This window comes from Carassius carassius, chromosome 22, assembly GCF_963082965.1.
Source record: "Carassius carassius chromosome 22, fCarCar2.1, whole genome shotgun sequence".
In the NCBI taxonomy this organism is placed as follows: Eukaryota; Metazoa; Chordata; class Actinopteri; order Cypriniformes; family Cyprinidae; genus Carassius; species Carassius carassius.
In genome coordinates, this window is record NC_081776.1 from 4,489,856 (window position 1) to 4,511,533 (window position 21,678).

General features: G+C 37.3%; 1 protein-coding gene across 1 annotated transcript in view; it reads right to left on the bottom strand.

The window, feature by feature from the left end:
* Positions 1–21,678, bottom strand: part of LOC132098749 (cyclin-dependent kinase 17-like) — a 65,826-nt gene that overhangs the window by 3,215 nt on the left and 40,933 nt on the right. Inside the window, exons 3-13 of the mRNA XM_059504911.1 lie at positions 18,781–18,945; positions 11,261–11,394; positions 8,926–9,051; positions 6,775–6,831; positions 5,825–5,939; positions 5,614–5,708; positions 5,479–5,541; positions 5,226–5,349; positions 980–1,100; positions 803–900; positions 91–196 (exon numbers count right to left, since the gene is read on the bottom strand). Of these exons, the coding sequence (XP_059360894.1) occupies positions 91–196; positions 803–900; positions 980–1,100; positions 5,226–5,349; positions 5,479–5,541; positions 5,614–5,708; positions 5,825–5,939; positions 6,775–6,831; positions 8,926–9,051; positions 11,261–11,394; positions 18,781–18,945 (1,204 nt within the window). The remainder of the gene's footprint in view (positions 1–90; positions 197–802; positions 901–979; positions 1,101–5,225; positions 5,350–5,478; positions 5,542–5,613; positions 5,709–5,824; positions 5,940–6,774; positions 6,832–8,925; positions 9,052–11,260; positions 11,395–18,780; positions 18,946–21,678) is intronic.

A 21,678-nucleotide genomic window follows, 5' to 3' on the forward strand; every position in this document is an offset into this window, starting at 1 on the left:
AAAATCACTGAGCACACAAACTCATCACAAACACACTGTATGAAACAGTGAATCAGCACCTGTACAGACACACAGATAGAGTGCAGGTACCTGGGCGCATGATTGATGAAGGGCTGAGGCTTGTATTTGGGGAAGTTGTAGGATTTGAACTCTTCGATGGACAAGATGCCGGGCCAGTTGTCCTCTGTGGGTGTACCTGTTTCACACAAAGCCAAAACATCTTTAGAGCCTGTCTTCATTTAGCACATAGCGAACACTTTCTAATAAGAGCTGATGTTAATGCATGTTAATGCTATGAACTGATATTGTGTCCAATTTTATAAATACAAAATGTTTTTGTAAAAGTATCCACAATATCGATTAGTATTTTAGTTCATTAAAACTAATTTAATAATAATGCTAAAATAGTTTAAAACCTCCTTTCCAGGTCTTTTTTGCATCCTCACTCCAGGAAGCATAGTTTAATACATCAGGTGAGTGTCAGGCAGACAGGATTTCAGCTGAACTGTAGTAACCTACTGTACCATGTGATCTCAGTTTCCATGCAAAAGCGTGTGTGTGTGTGCGTGTGTGTGTGTGGACAGCAAGCATGGCAGCTCAGATGGTTGCAGTTTGTTTTTAAAGCAGGTGAGAAGCACTTCTGAGTCGGAACACCATGACACGTCTGGTGTGAGCGTGAGCGTGTGTGTGTGTTTAATGTCGTAATGTCTGGAGATGAAGTGTGTGTTTCATCATGCAGGCTCTGAATTGAATCATTTAGTTGGAGAGCTGGGTGTGAGTGTGTGTGTGTGTGTTTGCTCACCCAGTAATCTGAAGATTAGATGCAGCTCATCTTCAACGGTGGATCCCGGGAACAGCGGCCGACCTGCAGCCATTTCATAAAATATACATCCAACACCCCTGTGACAGAGAGAGGATAAGACAAGAGCATACAGTACAGGAGAGGACTGGATGTAAATAAATCGACAGACACACTCACCACATATCAATCTGTGTGGAGTACTCCGAGGATCCCAGTAGTACATCAGGAGGTCTGTACCATAAGGTCACCACCTCATTAGAGTAAGTCTTCGTGGGAACAGACTTGGCTCGTGCCAGACCTGCAAACACACACAAAAATATGTTTCTTTTATTATATTAAAAAAAGTAATTATATAAATCTTTATGTTCAACAAAAAATAAATGCATAGCATATTTTTAATGAAAAATAAATGACAAAATAAAAATGTTATGTATATTTTGAATATAAAAAATTATAATATTAAGATAAAGTATATAAATGTATATTCAAATTTGTATGCATTTGACATATTACACTTACTGTTTATATGTAGAATTAAAGAAATTAATACATTTGTAAATTCATAATATAATGTACTTGTATAAAAAATTAATTACACAATATATCAAAAAAGTATATAATTATTTATATATGATTAAAATATAAATTTAATATGTATTTTTAAAATACATGTAATATAAAAATCACATACATTTGAAGTTTATAAGTTAATATATACTTTTCTAATTGATGAACATTTATGAATTACATATGAACTAATGAAACAGTACTTTTATCCATCTACACTAATAATAAACCTAAATCAACAATCTGGAGACTCAATTCAAGTATATTAAATGATCCTAAAATTAAAGAACAACTAAGAACTGAAATTGATTTATATTTTAAGGAAAATGACAATGGAGAAGTTACTCCATCCATTCTGTGGGATGCATATAAAGCAGTAATAAGGGGGAAGATAATTGCCTACTCCACCTTGTTAAAAAAACAAAGAAAAGAGAAACTTGAAAAATTACAAACCAATCTTAAGGAGTTACAAAGGCAGCACAAAAGCTCATCAGACAATAATACAAAATTGGAAATAAAAAGATTACAAAACGAAATTGACATAATTTATACTGAAGAAACTCAGAAAAAGTTGTTATATATAAAGCAAGGATATTATGAGATAGGGGGTAGATCTACAAAATGGCTGGCATATAAATTAAGAAAACAACAAGCTGATAGCGCAGTTTATAAGATTAAACATCCAAAAACCGGATTAATACACCATGATGTGGAAAAAATACAACAGAGCTTTGAAACTTATTATAAAGACCTATACTCCCAGCCAAAGTTGGATAATGACAATTTGGTGGGAAAATTCTTAGACTCACTGAACCTACCAAAAGTGACTGAACAGGAAAATAGCAATTTATTAAAGGAAATTACAGATAGTGAAATTAACGCAGCAATAAGTAGGCTAAAAGCTCATAAGAGCCCAGGCACGGACGGCTTTACATCCGAATATTATAAGACGTTTAGAGAACAACTAACTCCAAGGCTACGAGCGGTCTGTGACTGGGCCCTCAAAGGGGGAGAGACCCCCCCCTCATGGAAAGAAGCAACAATTACGGTCATACCAAAAGAAGGCAAAGACAAAACAGATTGTGGTCAATACAGACCGATCTCTGTCCTAAATTTAGACTACAAAATGTACACTTCAATAATAGCTAAACGACTCGGCAACATTATGCCCAATCTTATAAAAACAGACCAGACAGGGTTTATTCGACAGAGGCAGACCCAGGACAGTATTAGACGGACTCTGCATGTCATACAACACATCCAAAATAATAACATAGAAGCAATGTTGATAGGATTGGACGCAGAGAAAGCTTTTGACTCCGTGAGGTGGTCATTTCTTTATCAAGTTTTAGCTAAGTTTGGTTTTCATGAAACCATTATAAAGGCAACCCAATCAATTTACAATAAACCAACAGCTAGGATTAAAATAAATGGCAGCTTGTCAAAGCCATTTACATTAGAAAGATCCTGCAGACAGGGGTGTCCTCTCTCCCCAACCTTATTTGCTCTGTTTATAGAACCTCTCGCCCAGTGTATAAGACAAGATGATCTAATTAAAGGAATAAATATGCAAGGAGGGGACCAAAAACTATCTTTATTTGCAGATGATATCTTGATTTATTTAGGCCAGCCAAAGGAATCGATACAGAGGCTGATGTCAACACTTGAAGAATTTGGGCTATTCTCAGGATATAAATTAAATATTCAAAAAACTCAGGTTTTGACCTTCAACTTTGAACCTCCTAGAGAATTGCAAAACAAATATAATCTTAAATGGGGCCAGAATTCTATTAAATATCTTGGGGTAATTTTATGTAGAGACACTACAACACTATTCAAACTTAACTATGAACCATTAAATTCAAAAATTAAGTCAGATCTATCAAGATGGAGTCTTATCCCTTCTCTAGGGCTAACAAACAGAATTGAATCAGTAAAGATTGGCATTTTGCCACGTCTCTTGTACCTTTTCCAAACCCTCCCTATTGAAGTTACTAAACAACAATTTGCTGAATGGGATAAAATAATATCTCGCTTTATATGGCAGGGGAAAAAAGTTAAGTTAAGACCCCTTGTATGCCTATGTAACCCAACTTTTACAGCAAGGTGGAAAGACATAGAGGAGGCTACCACAAATGGCCCCCCAATACAAGCCATGGTAGCAGATAAGAGATTACTCCCTCACCTGACAAATAAAGATAATCCATGGATAAAACTAACTTTTAATATCTGGCATCAAGTTTGTAAAAATAATAAACTAACCAAGGGAGTTGCGATGTTAAGATGGTGTGCCTATGACACAGATTTTACACCCAATAAACATGATAAAAGATTCAGAGAATGGACAGAGAAAGGCCTCACCTCTTACTTCACATTTACACATAAAGGACAACTAATAGACTTTCAAACTCTCAAGGGAAAACATGGCCTAGTAAATCGGGACTTCTATCGGTATTTGCAAATGAGAAATAGATATGAGGAAATTACAAGGAGAATCACAGACAGAAGGGACAACATCATTCTGAATATATTTCGGTTAGCTTATAATGTGAATACCATTACAAAAATCATATCAAGGCTGTACCAAGGTCTCCAAGCAAGCAAACCAATAAACACGCAATACGTCAAAAGGAAATGGGAAAAGGAAATTGGCACAGCAATAGATGAGAATGACTGGGAAGTAATGTGTAAAATACAGTGGCAGACAACTTGTTCGTTAACTTGGAGAGAATTTGGATGGAAAAACATAATGAGATTTTTTATTACCCCCGCCCAGAAATCTCACCAAAACATAGGAACAGGATGCTGGAGACTGTGTGGTGTCAATGACACTAATCATTATCATATATTCTGGGCCTGCCCAAAGGCTGTACCCTTTTGGCAAGAGGTACATAGATGCTTGGAGAATATTTTTCAAATTAATATTCCTTTTGATTTCTTACATATGTACCTAGGTATGGAAACCCCAAATCTGACTTTGGCAGCAGATAAGTACCTGCTTAGGATTCTTTTACTGTCAGCCAGGAAGGCAGTGACAAGAAAATGGCTTCAACCAGACCTACCAGGTTCTGATGAATGGTACAACATTATAAACCAAATATATATAATGGAGAGACTCACTATGACCTTAAGATTAGAAAAGGAGAAATTTATAGGTTTATGGTCTAAGTGGATTGCATATATAAGTGCAATAAGACTGGATCTTGTCTGAGGTCTGAGCAGCGAGGGCAGACGACACAGGGTTGGGAAGGGGGTGGTCAACAGGAGAGAGAGGATTGAAATAAACTGTAGTTCTGTTAGGTAGTCTGTTTGTAGTTTTGTGTAAATGAAACAAAACCTTATCCACTTGCACCTTTTGTATATAGTTTTTTTTTTTTACGTTTTGGTTTACATGTAATCACAAAAAGGTCAATATATATATATGTGAGGCAATTATAATCTTTTGTTTTCGAACCAAATGTCTCATTTGGAAAAGTGCATAACTAATAATATAAGTATAATTCACCTTTTTTTTTTTTGCCTCCAATGTAAACTGTGAAATGTGAAAGATCCTTATAATAAAAAGAAAGTAAAAAAAAAAAAAGAACTAATGAAACAAATTACATTATATATACACATTTATAAATACAAATGCATAATATAATAATATATTTTTAATTAAAACTTAGTTAAATATATTAAATTAAATAAAAAATATATACAATTATATAAATGTAATATAAAAATATTTATAACCCATTTTCTAAAGTGCAGTTAGTATTAGTGATAGTAGTGATGAAAAATGAAGTACATACTATATAAAATATATTACAGTACATGTTTTATCATTTATTTGACGGCATAGTGTTACACATACCAAAGTCGGCCAGTTTGAGTTCACCCCTTTCATTGATGAGCAGGTTCTGTGGTTTCAGGTCCCGGTGCAGAACCTTGCGTCTGTGGCAGTACGCCAGTCCTCTCAAGATCTGGAACAGGAAAATCTACAACCACACATGGAGTGCAGGTTAGAAGACCAGAAACAGAATGTTTCACGTGTTGCACTGCACTGATAACAAACCAACCATTTATGTTTATCCATTTGGTGTAAAATAAACCGATATGGGACAGACCTTAACATTGTGCATGCTCATGATGTTTCCACAATCATCCATGTACTGCTTCAGATCCTTATCCTGCAGGAAGACATAGAGTGAGCAAATGAAACAGAATGACACGCAGAGGAGCAGTATGGGACGTTCACTCACCAGGTACTCAAAAACCAAAGTGAGGGATTTGTCCGTGTGGACAATATCATGAAGCGTGACGATGTTGGCGTGCTTTAAATCCTTCAATAATGACACTGAAAGACAGAAAATGGCAGATCGGTCAGGGCAATATCAACATCGGTATCTTGGCATCCGAAGAGGTTCTGAGGAGAGATGAGGAGAATGAGACACAGAGAAAGAGATTCCTTACCCTCTCTAATAGCTGTGCATGGAGCGCCCTCCTCGTGCTCCAACCGGATCTCTTTCAGAGCTACCAAGTTGTCCGTCAGTTTGCTCCGCCCCTTGAAAACGGTGGCATACGTCCCCTACAATACAGTTATAGTAACGATTCGATTTTAGAATGCAAGTGTTTTGTAAACAGAATTTTGGTTCTCAGAAAATGTTTAAGGTTCATCTAGGCTTTTTGTAGAAGTTATACACTAGGGATGTGGTTAACAGATTAAGTATCAAACAGTGTTATTGGTTTAAAAAATATATTAAAAAATAAAAAGTAAAATGAGTGAATGAATAAATATTACTTCCCAATTGTATAAAAGAAGACAAAGAAGACATATAAAGTATCTTATGTACAGTCATTTCCTGAAATAGGTTAACCAATGCTCTCAGTTAAATAGATAAATAAAAAAATAAAAATAAAAAAAGTACTTATATCTTACGTATAGTCAAGTTTTACACAAGGGATGTATGCAATGGATTTATGAATCACTAAAACAAGTATTAAACAATGTTATTGGTTTAATTAAAAAATATTACATCCCCATTGTACAAAAAACAAATAGTACTTTTTATGTACAATCACACAAGTTTTACAGTAGTAATGTAGTTATCTGATTAATAATTTATTAAAAAAAAAGAATCAACAAATGTTATTGGTTTAAAAAAAAGGGAAGTTAAATAATCATGACTAATTAATTGCACAACTTAGAAAAAGAAACAAATTGTACTAAAAAAAAATTAGCTAAATGCAGTGAAATGATATGAAGACAGACTGTTCCTACAATAGCAGAAGTTTATGAAACTTCTGAGTGATGTTACATCCACTTCATTAGGTGTCCAAAACCACGGTTGTATCATCCACTGAATCATTCATTACTTAGTACACTTTTAGATGCACTTTTCTGACCAGGCAAAATATCGTACCTCTCCCAACTTGTCCAGTTTGATGTAGGTCTCCAGTTTCCCAAAGCCGATTTCTGACTATAAAAAGAGAGAAGGAGAGAGATTGCTTCATTAATGCGATCTGGTTAATGCTGAACAGGCCTGCATGTGTTCAACAGACCTTATCAGTGAGAAACACGTGTCTGGAGTGTTGCTCGCGGTCTCTGATATCTGCAGCCAAAATCATATCCCAGACAAAGCCATTAATCACACACACACAGTATTCAGACTCCCATGGGCACCAGGTGGCACTAGAATGCCAACATAAACCTCCTCTCCTTTACACACATTGAGTGTTGGAGGTGGGGACGACATAGATGGATGACAGCTAAGAACAATGGATGCCAAGAATCTCAGATGCAAAAGCAGGGGGCTTTTCACATGCAAAACCCAGCATGTATGCGTCCAACAAACACATGGTATGTGTCTTTGTGCTCAACTGAGAGCACGACACAATGTTTGTAGCGACACACTGGGTTTCTCGTCCATGGGCTGGATTTATCTGCAGCAGTCCATGTTGTTTTGAAAAGCTTGCTGTGGACTGTGTACTCATTAACTAGAGCAGACGTAATCTTTCACTCTTAAACGGCTCTCCCTAAAAAAGTCCATTAGTCACCCTCATGTCAATCCCAACCCCTTTGACTTTCTTTCATCCACGGAGCACAAAAGCTATTCAGAACCGTCTTTTGCATTCTATAAAGTATGTACCACGAGTTTTGAACCTTCAAAAAAGCACTTTAAAAGTTGTCCATACGGCTTGTGCACTATATTTCTATAAGTCTCATAAAGGCATATGATAGTCTTGTGAGTTATTCTATGTGCTTCTCAAATCTCATTCAATTAGATCACATTTTGTAACCAATCGTGGCCCACAAAGTTATTGAACAGCTTCAGAACACTCATATTATAGTGCAAAAGACATATGGACTTAATAGTTGTCATAAAAAAAAAAAAAAGTCATGACCATTTTTGGAAATATTTGAGAATAGCAATTTTCTTTGTGGAATCTTTTTTTATCTTTTATTGGATACAAACTTTTTCTTCTTCTTTTCATATCTTTACATTTTGTGGTGAAACAGGACCTGGATTAGTAATGTATTAGCAACACAGAATTGCACAAATAATTGTGTTTTTTAGGAGTTTGACTGATCCTGGTTGTTGATTTCATTGCATTGATGAAAAGAAACATTGCAAAAAGTGACAATTTATTTAGTACAACGTGAGGTTGATTAAATGCTGACAGAATATTAATTTTCAGATTTACTGTTCCTTTAAATAGATATAAAACACACTATATTGTGCATTTCACAGACAGCACTTGATTTTAAATTATGATTTAAAATGTTTTGGTCATTAATTGTTTTTGAAAGAAGTCTCTTATCCTGACCAAAACTGCATTTAAATGTTCAAAAGTACAGCAAAGCATTTATATTGTGAAATATGGTTAAATGTAAATATTTTCTATTAAAATATATATATTCAAATGTAATTATTTTTCATGTCAGCTGAATTTTCAGCATCATTACTCCAGTCTTCAGTGTCACATGACCTTCAGAAATCCTTCACGTAGGTTGATTTGCTGTTCAGGAAATATTTCTGATAAGTGTTTTCTTTGATGAAAAAAGAACAGCATTTATTCGTAATATAAATCTTTCGTAACATTATAAAAGTCTCTAATGTATGTTTTGCAAATCAAAAGTATTATTATTGACTGTAAACTTTTGAACGATAATATACATTTATCTTTCTCTCAGCGTGACAATGGCTTGCTGTTTGACAGCCGTGTCATAGTTTTAACCCTGCCAGATTAAATAATTGAAATAAACCTTATTGTTTCAACACAATGTGGGATTTATTCATCTTGGACACCATGATCCCACAGCCATTCATGTCAGAAGAGAAACTTAATGTTGAGTCGTGTTGCTATGCAGCATGGTTGCTAGGTAGATATCCCATCATGCTCAAACACAGATACGCACAGTATATTATGAAACGTGATCTATTTGGAGATAAAATGCTACTTCAAGGAGGAGGTGCGTCATGTTTATGTGCTTTACAGAATAGCATTTGTAGTTAAACTATGTTTAATGTGGTTAAACCTTGATGATGAAGGGTTTATTCACGCAAACTCACCAGCGAGGCTCTACGTGACCGCCGGCTGAGGGGTTGGTCGAACGGTGGGCTGCTCAGCTGCAGCTTTTCAAGGTAACCGTCAGGAATCCGGATATCAGCAGGCAAAGACAAGCGTTTATTCAGGTCCTGAGAATCAAATCACACACACATACGCAAACAAGTCAGTCGCAAGGGACAAAATAAGCTCTGTTCTTATCAAAGATTAATAACTGATCCTTGGTGAATATTCATTTGGTGTGCATATCTAGTCTAAGAGAAATGTGTGTGTGCTTGTTTTAAATAAGATTGTGTGACTCCATAAAGCCATTCTCAAACTAAAGCATTAGAACCTTCCATTAATAACCCTCCATCACGCTTTGAGTCTCCTCTATTTACATCTCTCTCTTGCATGGCTTTTTTTCTCCACCCACAGGCTACTTTTAAAGAAGCTTGCAGCATGAATAATCTCATTAGTTCCATACTGTACTTGTGTACAAGTAGAGGTTGAAAGAGGAGTGAATCATTTCACCAAAAAAAAAAAAAAAGATATTTTGCATCATGACATTTCTAATAACATTAACATTAACCCATTTATCTTAAATTAAGCACATCTACAATTCTCATTACTTTAATGCAAAAAAAAAATCACTATTTTAAGAGCTTAGACAAGATGATTTTCATAACTGTTACTTTATGAGAATCAATGAATCTGAGAATAATAAAAATGACAAAATAAAACATCTAGATGCATGACAGAGTATTGAGGAGGAAATAACAATAAAAATGAATAATAATAATAATAATAAGTAGTAGTAAATAATTTAAAAACTGATCCAAAGATCTCACAAAATATGTACGGAAAAAAAAGTTTGTAATGCTTAGTAATAACAGTTAATTATGCATTACAGGAAACTAACCAAGCCTTGGTGATTAAAATATATTTTTAAACCAATGAAACTAAGTACAACAAATTATTTAATGACAAACTTCAAATGGATAAATTTTATTATTTTTTACTATTTATTTATAATGTAACAAATTATATTTATTTTTTATTACTATATATGGATATTATTTATGTTATTACATGTTACAGCAATTAGATTTTGGTGGTAAAACTAGCTTAAATACTCTGAAAATAATGTGATAAATACATAACAGTGAACTATATCCTTAAATTTCTTTGAAATTTCTCTTTTTTTCCCCTCTTAATGTCTAAGGAGTAAAATGTGACCTGACACCACTTTATAAGATTAACCAATATATTGTTAAATGATATCTACATATTCATTGGCTTTAAAACAGTGTACGTAGTTGCAGTGACCTAATTCATACAGCAGGGGGCAAAAGAAGACCGGAGACAGTAAGAGTGATGAACACGTGCCCAAATAACTAGCTTGGACTGAGGTTTGCAATTAAAACCCCAGAATAAGAGCTTTAAATGCTTTATGTGTGACGCGAGTTTCTTGAAGTATTCAGGTTAATAAAAGAAAAAAAAAACGCTTTTCTATTTCAAAATCCTCTAACAATGTTATTCAATCCCTCTTTTTAACAATCTACTGCAGAGAAAATAATAGAAAGTGCAAATGGAAGGAGCAAGAACACATAGATAGAATCCATTCCTTTTTAGATTCTTGCGTGCAGTAGGACAGAAAGCCAGTTATTAATATCAAACAGCAGACCAACCTTGCTAGAAAGACGCAGATAGATGTTAATGATTCGAAAATCACAGTCTGACACTGCGAACCAAATGCAATGCCTGTTTCCAGTGCTTTTCCTGAAAATGCCACATGATGCATCATAATAACGGCTAATCAGAACATATTTGAAGTTCATTACGTAGTTATGAAGAGTAGGATTTTGAAACAATGAGATTTCACAGTGGGCAGGACTATGTAATCTATTAGCCTAGACATAGAACTATTTTGACAAAAAAGAAACCGGTTTGATTTACAAAATGTTATTTGTTGTGGTTGTGACTGGATAAGACAAAAACTAGGTAACTGAAATTTAAAACCCAAGAGCTCTTGAACTGCAGAAGCTCCTCTTATATAACATCTACACTTGCAACAAAACCTTCAGATTTCTTAAGAATCGGCGTGGAGGAAGGGAAAGAGAAAAGCCGACAAACAGGAGGTGGGAGAAAATAGGAGAGGATGAGGGAGAAAACACACCAGGAGGAATCCCTCCACCTACCCAAGGCCAAAAATAAAGCTCTTAGTAGTGACACATCCCCCAGTCTGAAGCTCTCAAGGTAACGCACACATGCACGCTTTCTGCTTCCTCTTGTGAATAAATGAGCGTGTGGCAGGTATGTGCAGCTGATTAATTCATGGCCACACGCGGTCTGTCTTACCTCCATGGATATGCGCCGGTGACTTCTGGTGCGGAGACACACGCCGGTGGGCGATTGCACTTCGTCCGAGGACGTCCCTGAGGCCTGATCGCTCTCTCCATCTGAGCCCATCTTCAGATTCTCATGAACAATGTCTGGGCGAGAGGAATAGGGGGTTAGGAAATGAAAATGTGTTATTTATGTGGTGTGAGGTGCTGCTGCTCTAATGGAGGAGTGAAGGAAAGAGTTTCTGGGAGCTTTTATTAGTGTATACACATGTACATGGCTGAATCTCAATACTTGCAATAGTTCCCATTTACTTACACTATAAAGGAATGCATGTTTTATTATAGTTAGGCAATTCCATGCGATTAATTTGTTTTTAGTAGCACAAGCCATTCAGTCACAAACTTAAGGATTTACAAGTAAATTTTTATGCTGTTTTTATCTATTATGAAAAAAAGGATTTATTTCAATTTATTTTGATACCCGTCCTCTATTTGACTTTTCAATTTGTAATGAGTAAATTAATAAAATAAAATAAAATTTATATTGAATAAAAAAAGTTGAAAGTGTTATAGAATTTTTTTTGTTATTTAAATATTAACTTAATTATATTTAATTTCACAACTTGACCAATAAATAAAAATATTAAATATTTTAAAAGCATATGTTAATGGATATATGTAATATGTAAAATAATTTAATTTTAAGTTTGAAGTTTGAAATTAATTTATTACTTTTAAAAATAGTAACTTATAATAAGGTATTTACCATTTGCTTTCTTAATCCAAATGAAAGTCATCAAACAGTTGATCACAACTGTCTTTTGAATTAATTTTAAGACCAGCCTCTTTGACACAAAAGGTAAATGTTCACTGATTTAAGGCCTAAGATGCACATGACTGTTACATTATTTTGTGGTTAATATCAACTTAAAAAATCAGAAATACTATTATTATCATATTATAGTAAACTGACTAAACACAATAAACTAACTATTTAGGATAGAGAGAGAGAGAGAGTGAGAGTGTGTGTGTGTGTGTGTGTGTGTGTGTGTGTGTGTTGGAAAAGCAACATGTGATTCCTTCATTTCAGTGTAATTCCCTTTAAAAACACACACATTCATACCAGTGTACATAAAATGACATATACACAGCATATCAGGCTGAACGTCTGTTAATAATTTTCCCGCAGTTCTTGATATTCATGAAAACCAGTCAAACATGACACAGACACACATGCTCTATTCACATTCACCTATGCCACGATTCCTGAGAAAGACACGGATTACACCGAAAACAAGAGCGTTGTGAAGGGATATGCACTGTCCCATGTGCTTTTTGTTTATACAGCACTATGTCCTCAACTCTTCTCTATTACATAAAAGTATGATCCGGCTTATCGGAACTGGCCTATGGGCCAAATCATGATGTAATCAGGGTTGAAAAACCACATGCACATTTTCAAATTGAAAACCAGCAGCCATGAATTAAGAGTCCCGTCCAGTCAACATGTGTTCATGTGAATGTATGTGCAGCCTTTTAGTACTTGGAAAAGGGGTGGCTTAAAGTCAACAGAAAATAAAGATGTTCCGGAAGAAGAGAGATTACTGGGAACTGGAAAATGTGTAAAAGTGTGGTCGTGGCTCTGTAGTTTTATGACAGGCTGTTTGCTGCTGTGCGGCCCCCTCCTTCCTCACCTCATAAGGAGTCCCCCCCCAAGGGTGACATATCAGCCCGCTCTTTTATTTGGCCGAGGCAGTTAAAAGTACCTAACCTGAGGGCCATCCATTATAGCACATCTGTCTACTGTCTGTCCACTCTGATGTCTTGAGACCAGAGGTGGAGAGGTGAATCTTGCAGAAACTGTCCGAGCCATATTTACACCAAAACCACAGAGTAAACCATAAATGTATTTTGTATAACGAATGAAGCAATGACAATATAGCACATTATACCCATTAATTATTATTAATGAGATCAATTGTTAGCATTGTTGGTATACATCAAGGTAGCATTTAATATACTGCATTTATTGTATTCTGAAAATAATATAAAGTAAAAATAACATAAGCACAAAGGCAGTAGCCCAATAAAATTTGTCTAATATCTTTGTCTTTTTAAGACAAGGTACAAGTCCTCAAGTCCGGCTTTTTAATTGACAATGAGAAAATGAAATAAAAAATAAATAAAATGTGGGAAAATACGATTAATTTTATTAAAAAAACGTCAGTGTAAAAAAATCTTAATGCTATGATTTGGCTTAATTCAAATTAGGCTTCATTGTTTATGTTTTTATTATTTTACTTTTTTTAATCTTTTGACTTTGGGGTGAAACATGACCAGGACATTTCTTCTTCGAGAGATGAGGAGAGATCAAGTTTCATGACTGGTAACCGCTGTGGCCTCATTTCTGCATCCCGTTACAAAAATGAAGTCTTTGAAACAGCGAGACGGTGTGTGTGGTGTGATTTGGCTCTGCCAAATCACGCCATTTCCCTCCGTTCACTCTCCCTTTCCTGCCTTTCATCTTCTTCCACCTCCTCCTCTTAACATCAGAAGCGCTGTGCTCTTTCATTCAGTCAAGCCTGAGACAGCCTCACTTGTAATTCTGTCTGTCTCACCCCATTGCTCCGTCTTCTGCTCTCCTCCGCTCTTCTTTTACACACTAAAGCTGTGAAAGTCTAGAATGTGCAGTGTTCTACTTTTCCAAAAAAGAAAAAAAGAAAAAGTGTGGCACGGAAAACTCCTGCAAGAACGAAAGTGGGTCAAACTCTAATAAACTCCAGACTGTCTTTGAAATCACTTTGACTTGAAATGCATCCTATTTGAGGAAACTCAAGATGATAATTTATTATTTATGAATGCATTTACGTCACAGCTTACAAATTCCAAGTTCACAATCAATGCCAAAAAAAACAAACAGGGGCTCTGACATCACTGTTAACAGGTAAGAATGTGGGAATGGGGGCTGGACGCGTCTGGACTTGTGTCTGAGATGCTGGTAAACAATAACCTCATGTATAGGAAACTCCACACATGAACACACACTCACTCTGAGAGCAGCCTGACGGAACCCTTCAAATGTGAAACACTTCTTTTTCGATCGCCTCCCACTAACCTTCTTCTGACTCACTTCCTGTCAGTGTGTGTGTGTGTGTGTGTGTGTGTGTGTGTGTGTGTGACTGAGTGAGTGATCGCCCACATATGCAGTTGCACGCATGCACACCGGAGTAAGACATGACTGCTCCCATGACGTCAGGGAGTTATGGTTGAGCGACCCACGTTAATCACATACCAAGATTCTGCAGAACTATGACTGTTTAATATAACTGTAAACATTTTTAGAGAGAAGACTTCCTTGCTGGCAGTCAAAAACACATTCAATAAAGTGAAAGTGGGCGTGGTTTTAGCAAATTTGGGTGGTAGGTGAGGATGATCCAAGTCATTCACATCAATGTATGTTCTATCCACACAACTCCCCAAAAATATCAATCATTAACCGACACAAAAGTCCAGTGTTGGGAACGTTACTTTAAAGAAGTAATTAGTTATAGTTACTCACTACTTGTTCCAAAAAGTAACTGAGTTAGTAACTGAATTACTCTATAATAAAAGTAACTCGTTACCAGGGAAAGTAACTATTTGCGTTACTGTAAAAAAAAAAGTTGCTATATGTCAAAGTATTTTTTTTTTTTTTTTTAGCAGTTTTCACAAGTCAGTTGAAATAAGTAGAACAGACAGGTGTTCGTACATAACTTTTGAGATTTATTGCACGTCAACAGACAGCAAGAGTTTTATCCTGCACTCTTTGGCTACGTTCACACTGCAGGCTGAAACAACCCAATTCCGATTTTTTTGCCCCTATGCGACCTGTATCTGATCTTTTCATGACAGTCTGAACGAAACCGATCCGATCTTTTCAAATGTGACTCAGGCCACTTGGGTATGTGGTCCTGAATCCGATACGTATCCGATCTTTTGAAATGCGACCTCCGTCTGAACGGCCAGGCCACATGTATCCGACCCGTACGTCATTGATACGCTACAAACGTCATACGTCTGCGTTGAAGTAGGCGGGAACGAGAAGATAGACTGATGAATTCTGTATTAGTGAAGCCACTCACATCAGTATCCCACTACTCCTGGCTGCGACTCCACACCCACACGTTTCTCTGTACCGACGTTGCTAACACTGCTCCACAAAACGCCATGGCCAAAAACCTTGCTCTCCTCCTTTTTAATTTTCTTCTTAAAATGAGAAGATTGTAATTGTGCTGGCTCCGTTGGGAAAATAACTAATATTGCAAAAAGAGCTCCGCTGTTGACTACACTGTTGTTGACATCCATGTTTAACGTTAGCTACTTCCGCAAACAACGAGTGACGTCGTTGAGCGTTGAGTACTCTTCTGCGCATGCGGGTCACTTCTGGGTCATTTCACGTTCACACAGGAGATTACAAAAGACTGCATTTAATTGGAAATGTGAACGGCCTTGCAAAAAAATCTAATTTTTTCAAAAAATCGGAATTGAGCTTCAAGCCCTGCAGTGTGAACGTAGCCTTTGTAAGAAAAGTGTTTTTGGCCACTAGCTTTGTAGATGCGTGTCACACATTACATGCACATTCTTGCCTTTGACTACAATGAATTTGAAGTAGTGCTTATATCTTGAAAATGCCAACTTTTCATCGGATTGCTCCTGACTCGCCATTTCTCCTGCTGCTGCGAATCTCTGTGTAGCTGTTGCGTGTGTGTGACTGTGTGTGTTTGGCGCCGCCGGCGCGTGTGTGTAAAAACACTGGCTCTGATTGGCTACCATGAAACACATGACTCTGCCTTAGCCAATCATAATCGCTTATCTCGTTATTAACCCACCTGCTCACTCGCTGTGTGAGCCAGGGGTGCATTCGGATTGCATATTAAATCAGTGCATAGTAACGCACCGCATTTAACGTTCAGTAACGTTAACGGCGTTGTAACGACGGGAAAAGTAATTAGTTAGATTAACCTGTTACTGAAAAAATAACGTCGTTACCTAACGCCGTTCTTTTAAATGCCGTTATTCCAAACACTGCAAAAGACTGAGCCAAATATTTAGAACATTAATACTAATACATCATCAGAATGACAATTTAAAAAAAAAAAGTGTGTTAGAATGCTTTTCATCGACTTCAGCTCAGCATTCAACTCAATAATCCCACAACAGCTCATCAACAAACTAAACCTGCTGGGCCTTAACAGTTCCCTCTGTAATTGGGTCCTGGACTTTTTAACTGGAAGACCTCAGTCAGTCTGTGCTGGCCACAACACCTCGAGCACTACCACACTGAGCACAGGTGCCCCACAAGCTTGTGTGCTCAGCCCACTTCTCTTCACACTGCTGACCCATGACTGCAATGCCAAGTTTAGCTCAAACCACATCATCAAGTTTGCGGATGAAACAACCATGGTAGGTCTCATCAGCAACAACGATGGGGATGCACATCACAAAGGATCTCACCTAGACCACCAACACCATGTCATTCTCCAAGAAGGCACAACAGCACCTACACTTTCTCCGCCGGCACTGTTCCCCAGCCAGCTGCTTGACTTACGATTTTTCTCTTTGCACATGTACAGTATTATGTGAAGCATTTGTCTAGTCTATATATTTTATGTCTTTTTCAGTCCATGTATAGGTAAACATTTATATATAGTATATTCATATTCAAAATATGTCAGTAGGTTAGTTGTGTATAGGTTTATACTGTTTTACTAAATTGTTGTATGTCTATATTAATGTAGCACCGTGGTCCTGTGAGGCACGACATTTCATTCCACTTTATGTCCACAGCTTGAACTTGACTAAGTACATTCTAATTTTTACCACCGCGGTGGTCATGGACCAACAACCGCCGGTGGCGCGGTGTTGATAAAAACAAAAACAAAATAATAATAATAATATTATAAATAAATAAATAAATATAAATATAAATATATATATATATATGTATGAGTGTCAAAAGTTGCTCGTTAACGAAGGCGATAATTTTTTTCAGTTTAACGTATACAAATATTTAACGTATAGGGGCGGGGATGGCCACCCACTCACAACTGCTGCTTCTGTCACTTTTTCTCATAAGAAGTGAATTTATTCAGTCGCAGAATAACTGAACAGGAGACGTTTCAGACACGCGCTCCACTCACTTTATTATCAGGTGCAAGGTAAGCGAGCGCGGACGGTCCTGTGCTCAAAGTCGCCGGTGCACGCTTCCTTTGTGCGTATCCTTTCATTTCAAACTGCGAAATAAACTATGTGCAAGCAGTGTCGTGGTCAGTTGATTCATGGAATTACCAAAAAAAAAGGTGATTAAAGCTGACTTAAACTATGCATGCATGTAATATATTTTATATATATTATATACAGGATATATTTATATGTATGCACATGTCTATGAAATCAGCCCAGCACTCAGTCTCACTCATCTAACACATCCTATTTAACTCGTTAGTTCGTGTATATTTGAGCACTTCTGTCAGTGAACGCCGCCAGCAAAACACTAAAATAAATATCAAAGAAATAATGCAATTAAACAAGAAAGTATAGCCTAAATAAGAAAGTTAAATACACCCTGTCTAACGGACGCGAGCGATGAAGCGTGAGAAAATACTCATTATAATCAGTGATGCTACACTGGATGTAGCACAACACGACATAAATCCCCCGTCCGGTCTGTGAGGTACTGACACTGAGTTCAAATGTCCTGTATAGACACTAGACAGACTAAACCGGTCACAACGCGGTTGTGTTGCGTCTGGTTTACTTTTCCGCTACCAAGCGAGCTCGTTAACTCCTCATCTGAATGCGCTCTCTTTGAAATAGGAATCGTTGCCATACTTCTTGTTACCATCTTTTATTTATCGCTGTCTTGTTTGTATTTGTCCAGTTTGGAGAAAGCCTCTCCAAACCTGACCAGCCAGCGTTTCAATCACGAGAACTTGTGCAAACGCTGATGGGTGACATGAATGCAGATGACTCCAGATCGGTGATGTGGTATTTGCTTTCCCAACAAGATCCATCGCCCAACACTAAATTAATTTGCTGAATGCATAAACTGTATTTTCCCGCGCTCAAATCTGCCAATCTAAAGGAAACTCTGTGTTTGAGGTAATTTGTTAATTACCATAGATTTAGAATTTGCAACTATTACAGTTATTACACTTATATACAAAACTTTGTATTATGCTTGCTATAGAGTTTGTGACTTCATGTGCACTACCGCCGGTGGCAGTAGACAATCGTGGTAGCAACCGACCACCGCGGTGACGCGGTTGTCACGGCAACTGTCACAGCCCTACAATTCATATCCAGTTTTTGTTGTTTTGTCAAGTCTAATGTAATGGATTATTGTTGCACATTATATTGAACAGGCAGAATGTTAAGGGAGGTTTTTTTTTTTTTTTTTAAAAAAACATGTTTCATGCTGAATCCTTCTGAATAGGTCTTTAAATGGTGACTCTTGAAAACAGCCTGTAATGTGTGTTATGATTAGTCACTCACCGAGTCGGCTGCCGTTTCGAGGCATGGCCATGAAGGACCCCAGACTGCCCCCAATGACACTGTGCGGTCGGCGCAGGGGAGGCTTCTTAAAGGAGCCCGTGTACTGGTGCAAAAACGAATGCATGCTGTGGGACGAGGGTGGCCGGCCGTTCCTTACAATGGGCTCTGAAAAAACAACGAGACCTCCATCAGTACACACATAAAACATCTGTGTAATTGCATGAATAGATTTATATCCTCACAGGTGTGAAGCAGTCAATATTTCATTAAAATCATTACTTTTCTACATGAGGTTACACTGAGGTCAAAGGGAAGCTACAGCAATAAAGGGAAACTGGCGTCTTTCTAGAAACTGGAGATGTCTTGACATAATCACCCATATCTTTCACTTTCTATCAAGCTGAGTGATGCTGGGAAGGCTACACCTGCTGTGTTTTTCACTTTTAATGGAAAGGCTAGCCAGTCATTGCAATGGTGTTGCTATAGCAACATTTAAACCAATAGGAAAGCAGCTGTTTATACTGGAGCCATTTGAGCCAATCAACACAGGGCATGATAAAGCATCAATCAAACTCAGACAATCGATACTCAAGTTTTAATCAAAAGGCAAGTTAATCATTAAATAGCTGTTCATATGACAACACACGTGCCCTATCAGATCAAATATAAACTGCACAACTTTAATCAATGACTGTAGAGGTTATATAACCTGTGCACTGTGTGTGTGTGTGTGTGTGTGTGTGTGTGTGTGTGTGTGTGTGTGTGTGTGTGTGTGTGTGCACCTGTGTCCCTCCCACCTGTTCCTGCTCACACCACCTGTACAGTCAACCAACCCCTCCTCGGGCTCACGCTCACACACACACACGAAAAAAAAAAAAACGGTACACACAGCACCACAGTGGTACTCTATTACATAAGGAGATAAAGAGCTGCTCTCTGGGACGTCGTAATCTAAAACTCATTCTAGCCAAGCACACTCAGACATACAAACTAAAAAGTCTTAGATAATCTTAGATATATAACCATTTTGGGACAATGTTGATTAATAGATTTACAAACAATTTAAAATTGCATCACAACGTCCAGACAGAAAAAAAAAATACTTTTGTGATTTTATGAGAAAACTCCCTGAACATTTGCTTGTATCCATATTTTTTTTGCCAATGTCAAAATTAAGTTTGGTGTATTTTATACTAAAAACAAAAACAAAAGAAGGGACAAAAAGTAAAAAATGCAACTGCAGTCCAAAACCATTTTAACTTATAACATGACTGAAACAAAAGAAAATGCAAAAACAAACCAATCCAAACCTAACCAAAAAACTAAACTGTTAGGCTTGATTTTATTCTTTGGGGTTTGACGACATGCTAAAAACTGGTCTCTTTATAAAGTTTGGAGGGGAATAGGAGGGTGTCAGCAAAAATGGAGTCATTTCATAGGCAGAGCAAGTTATTATACTGTGATGAAAGATTCTGAAGGCAATCTAAGTTGTTTGCAGACTTTGTTTTGATGCCTGAGCATGAAATGCTGATGGTGTCGTATCTTCATTTATTCAAAGAGCACTCTCTTTTTTTGCTGTGGTCGCTCTCTGTCTCTCATATCTTCCCACACCACAGCTGTCTCTCATTACAACAGGCCTTTCAACCTGCTTACTAAGAACTATCCAACAAAACACCAGCCTCACAGACACACACACGGCTCGGTGTGGCGCAGGTCTGATCCATCCGAGCCCATGTGGTAAAGTTCCATTAACGGCCAGCTGCGCACAGGGACATTAATTCCATACAAGCATCATGGAAACTCTGGAATGTTCCACGGCCAACGCCATGGTAACGCTCAACAGGTCCGGCTGTGACGATATGTCATGCTGTCAGATGCAGGAACGTCCCGCCGACAGCATCGGTGGGGTGTGCGGTTACGACAAAATAATGGAATTTGGTCAGACATGAGCTATTTTCACACTACTGAGAAAATATCATGATGGTGCGTAAGTATATAAAATGTAAACTCTATGCCTATCCTGTCTTGTTGCTAAGCAACAGCACTCCTGAGGAAATATTTCATGTCAGCAGAAGCTCTTGGGCCCAAAGCGAGGTTTGGGTCTACGGTTGCTGTGTCGACAGTCTCCAGTGACAGGCTCTTAGGGGTCTTTGTGCAGCACCCTGACATCTATTGCTGGTACCAAAATGAACACAGCCGGACATAAATTCACTGTCTTTCTTCCTTCTTGAGAAGGAGCATGTCTTCAGAGAGTGTTTCAAATGGAGGGGAACTTACGACGCACAAATAAACACAAAACCACACGCATGACTAAATAATAAGTTTAGCAAGGCAGATGGGGCACATGACTGTCCTGTTCTGACACAACCAGACCACAAACATCAGAAAAACAAAAAAACAAAAACTGGGTGAAATTTGAGGAAGCAGTACAGAAAAACAACTGTCCATCTATACTCTTTTTTCATATAGTATCCACGTCTTTGTGATATTTAGTGATTAAAAAAAATTTAGTATTAACAAATTAAAGCAATTATTTACAGTAATAAGAACAATAGCCGCTTTTCCACTGTCGGGCCAGTGTGAGCCAGTGCTTTAAACGGGCCGGATGGGGCTAATAGCCTTTAGCACGAGGCCAAAATAGCACTGCGTTTCTACCGTCAGACCAGAAGCTCCGCTGCTTCACTAAAACACCCCCTTTACATGCCTCTCAGGAACAACAATTTCACCAACAAAGAGAAGTTATCAGAAAACTAATAAGAAATAAGTCTCTGGAACTAGCGCAATCACAAAATGAACATGATAAAAGCGGCCGTTTGTTTGCATGCTTTGTTAAATATTTAAATCCAAAAACATTGATGTTTTGCTTTAATAAGGGATACATTTATCATAATGAATTTA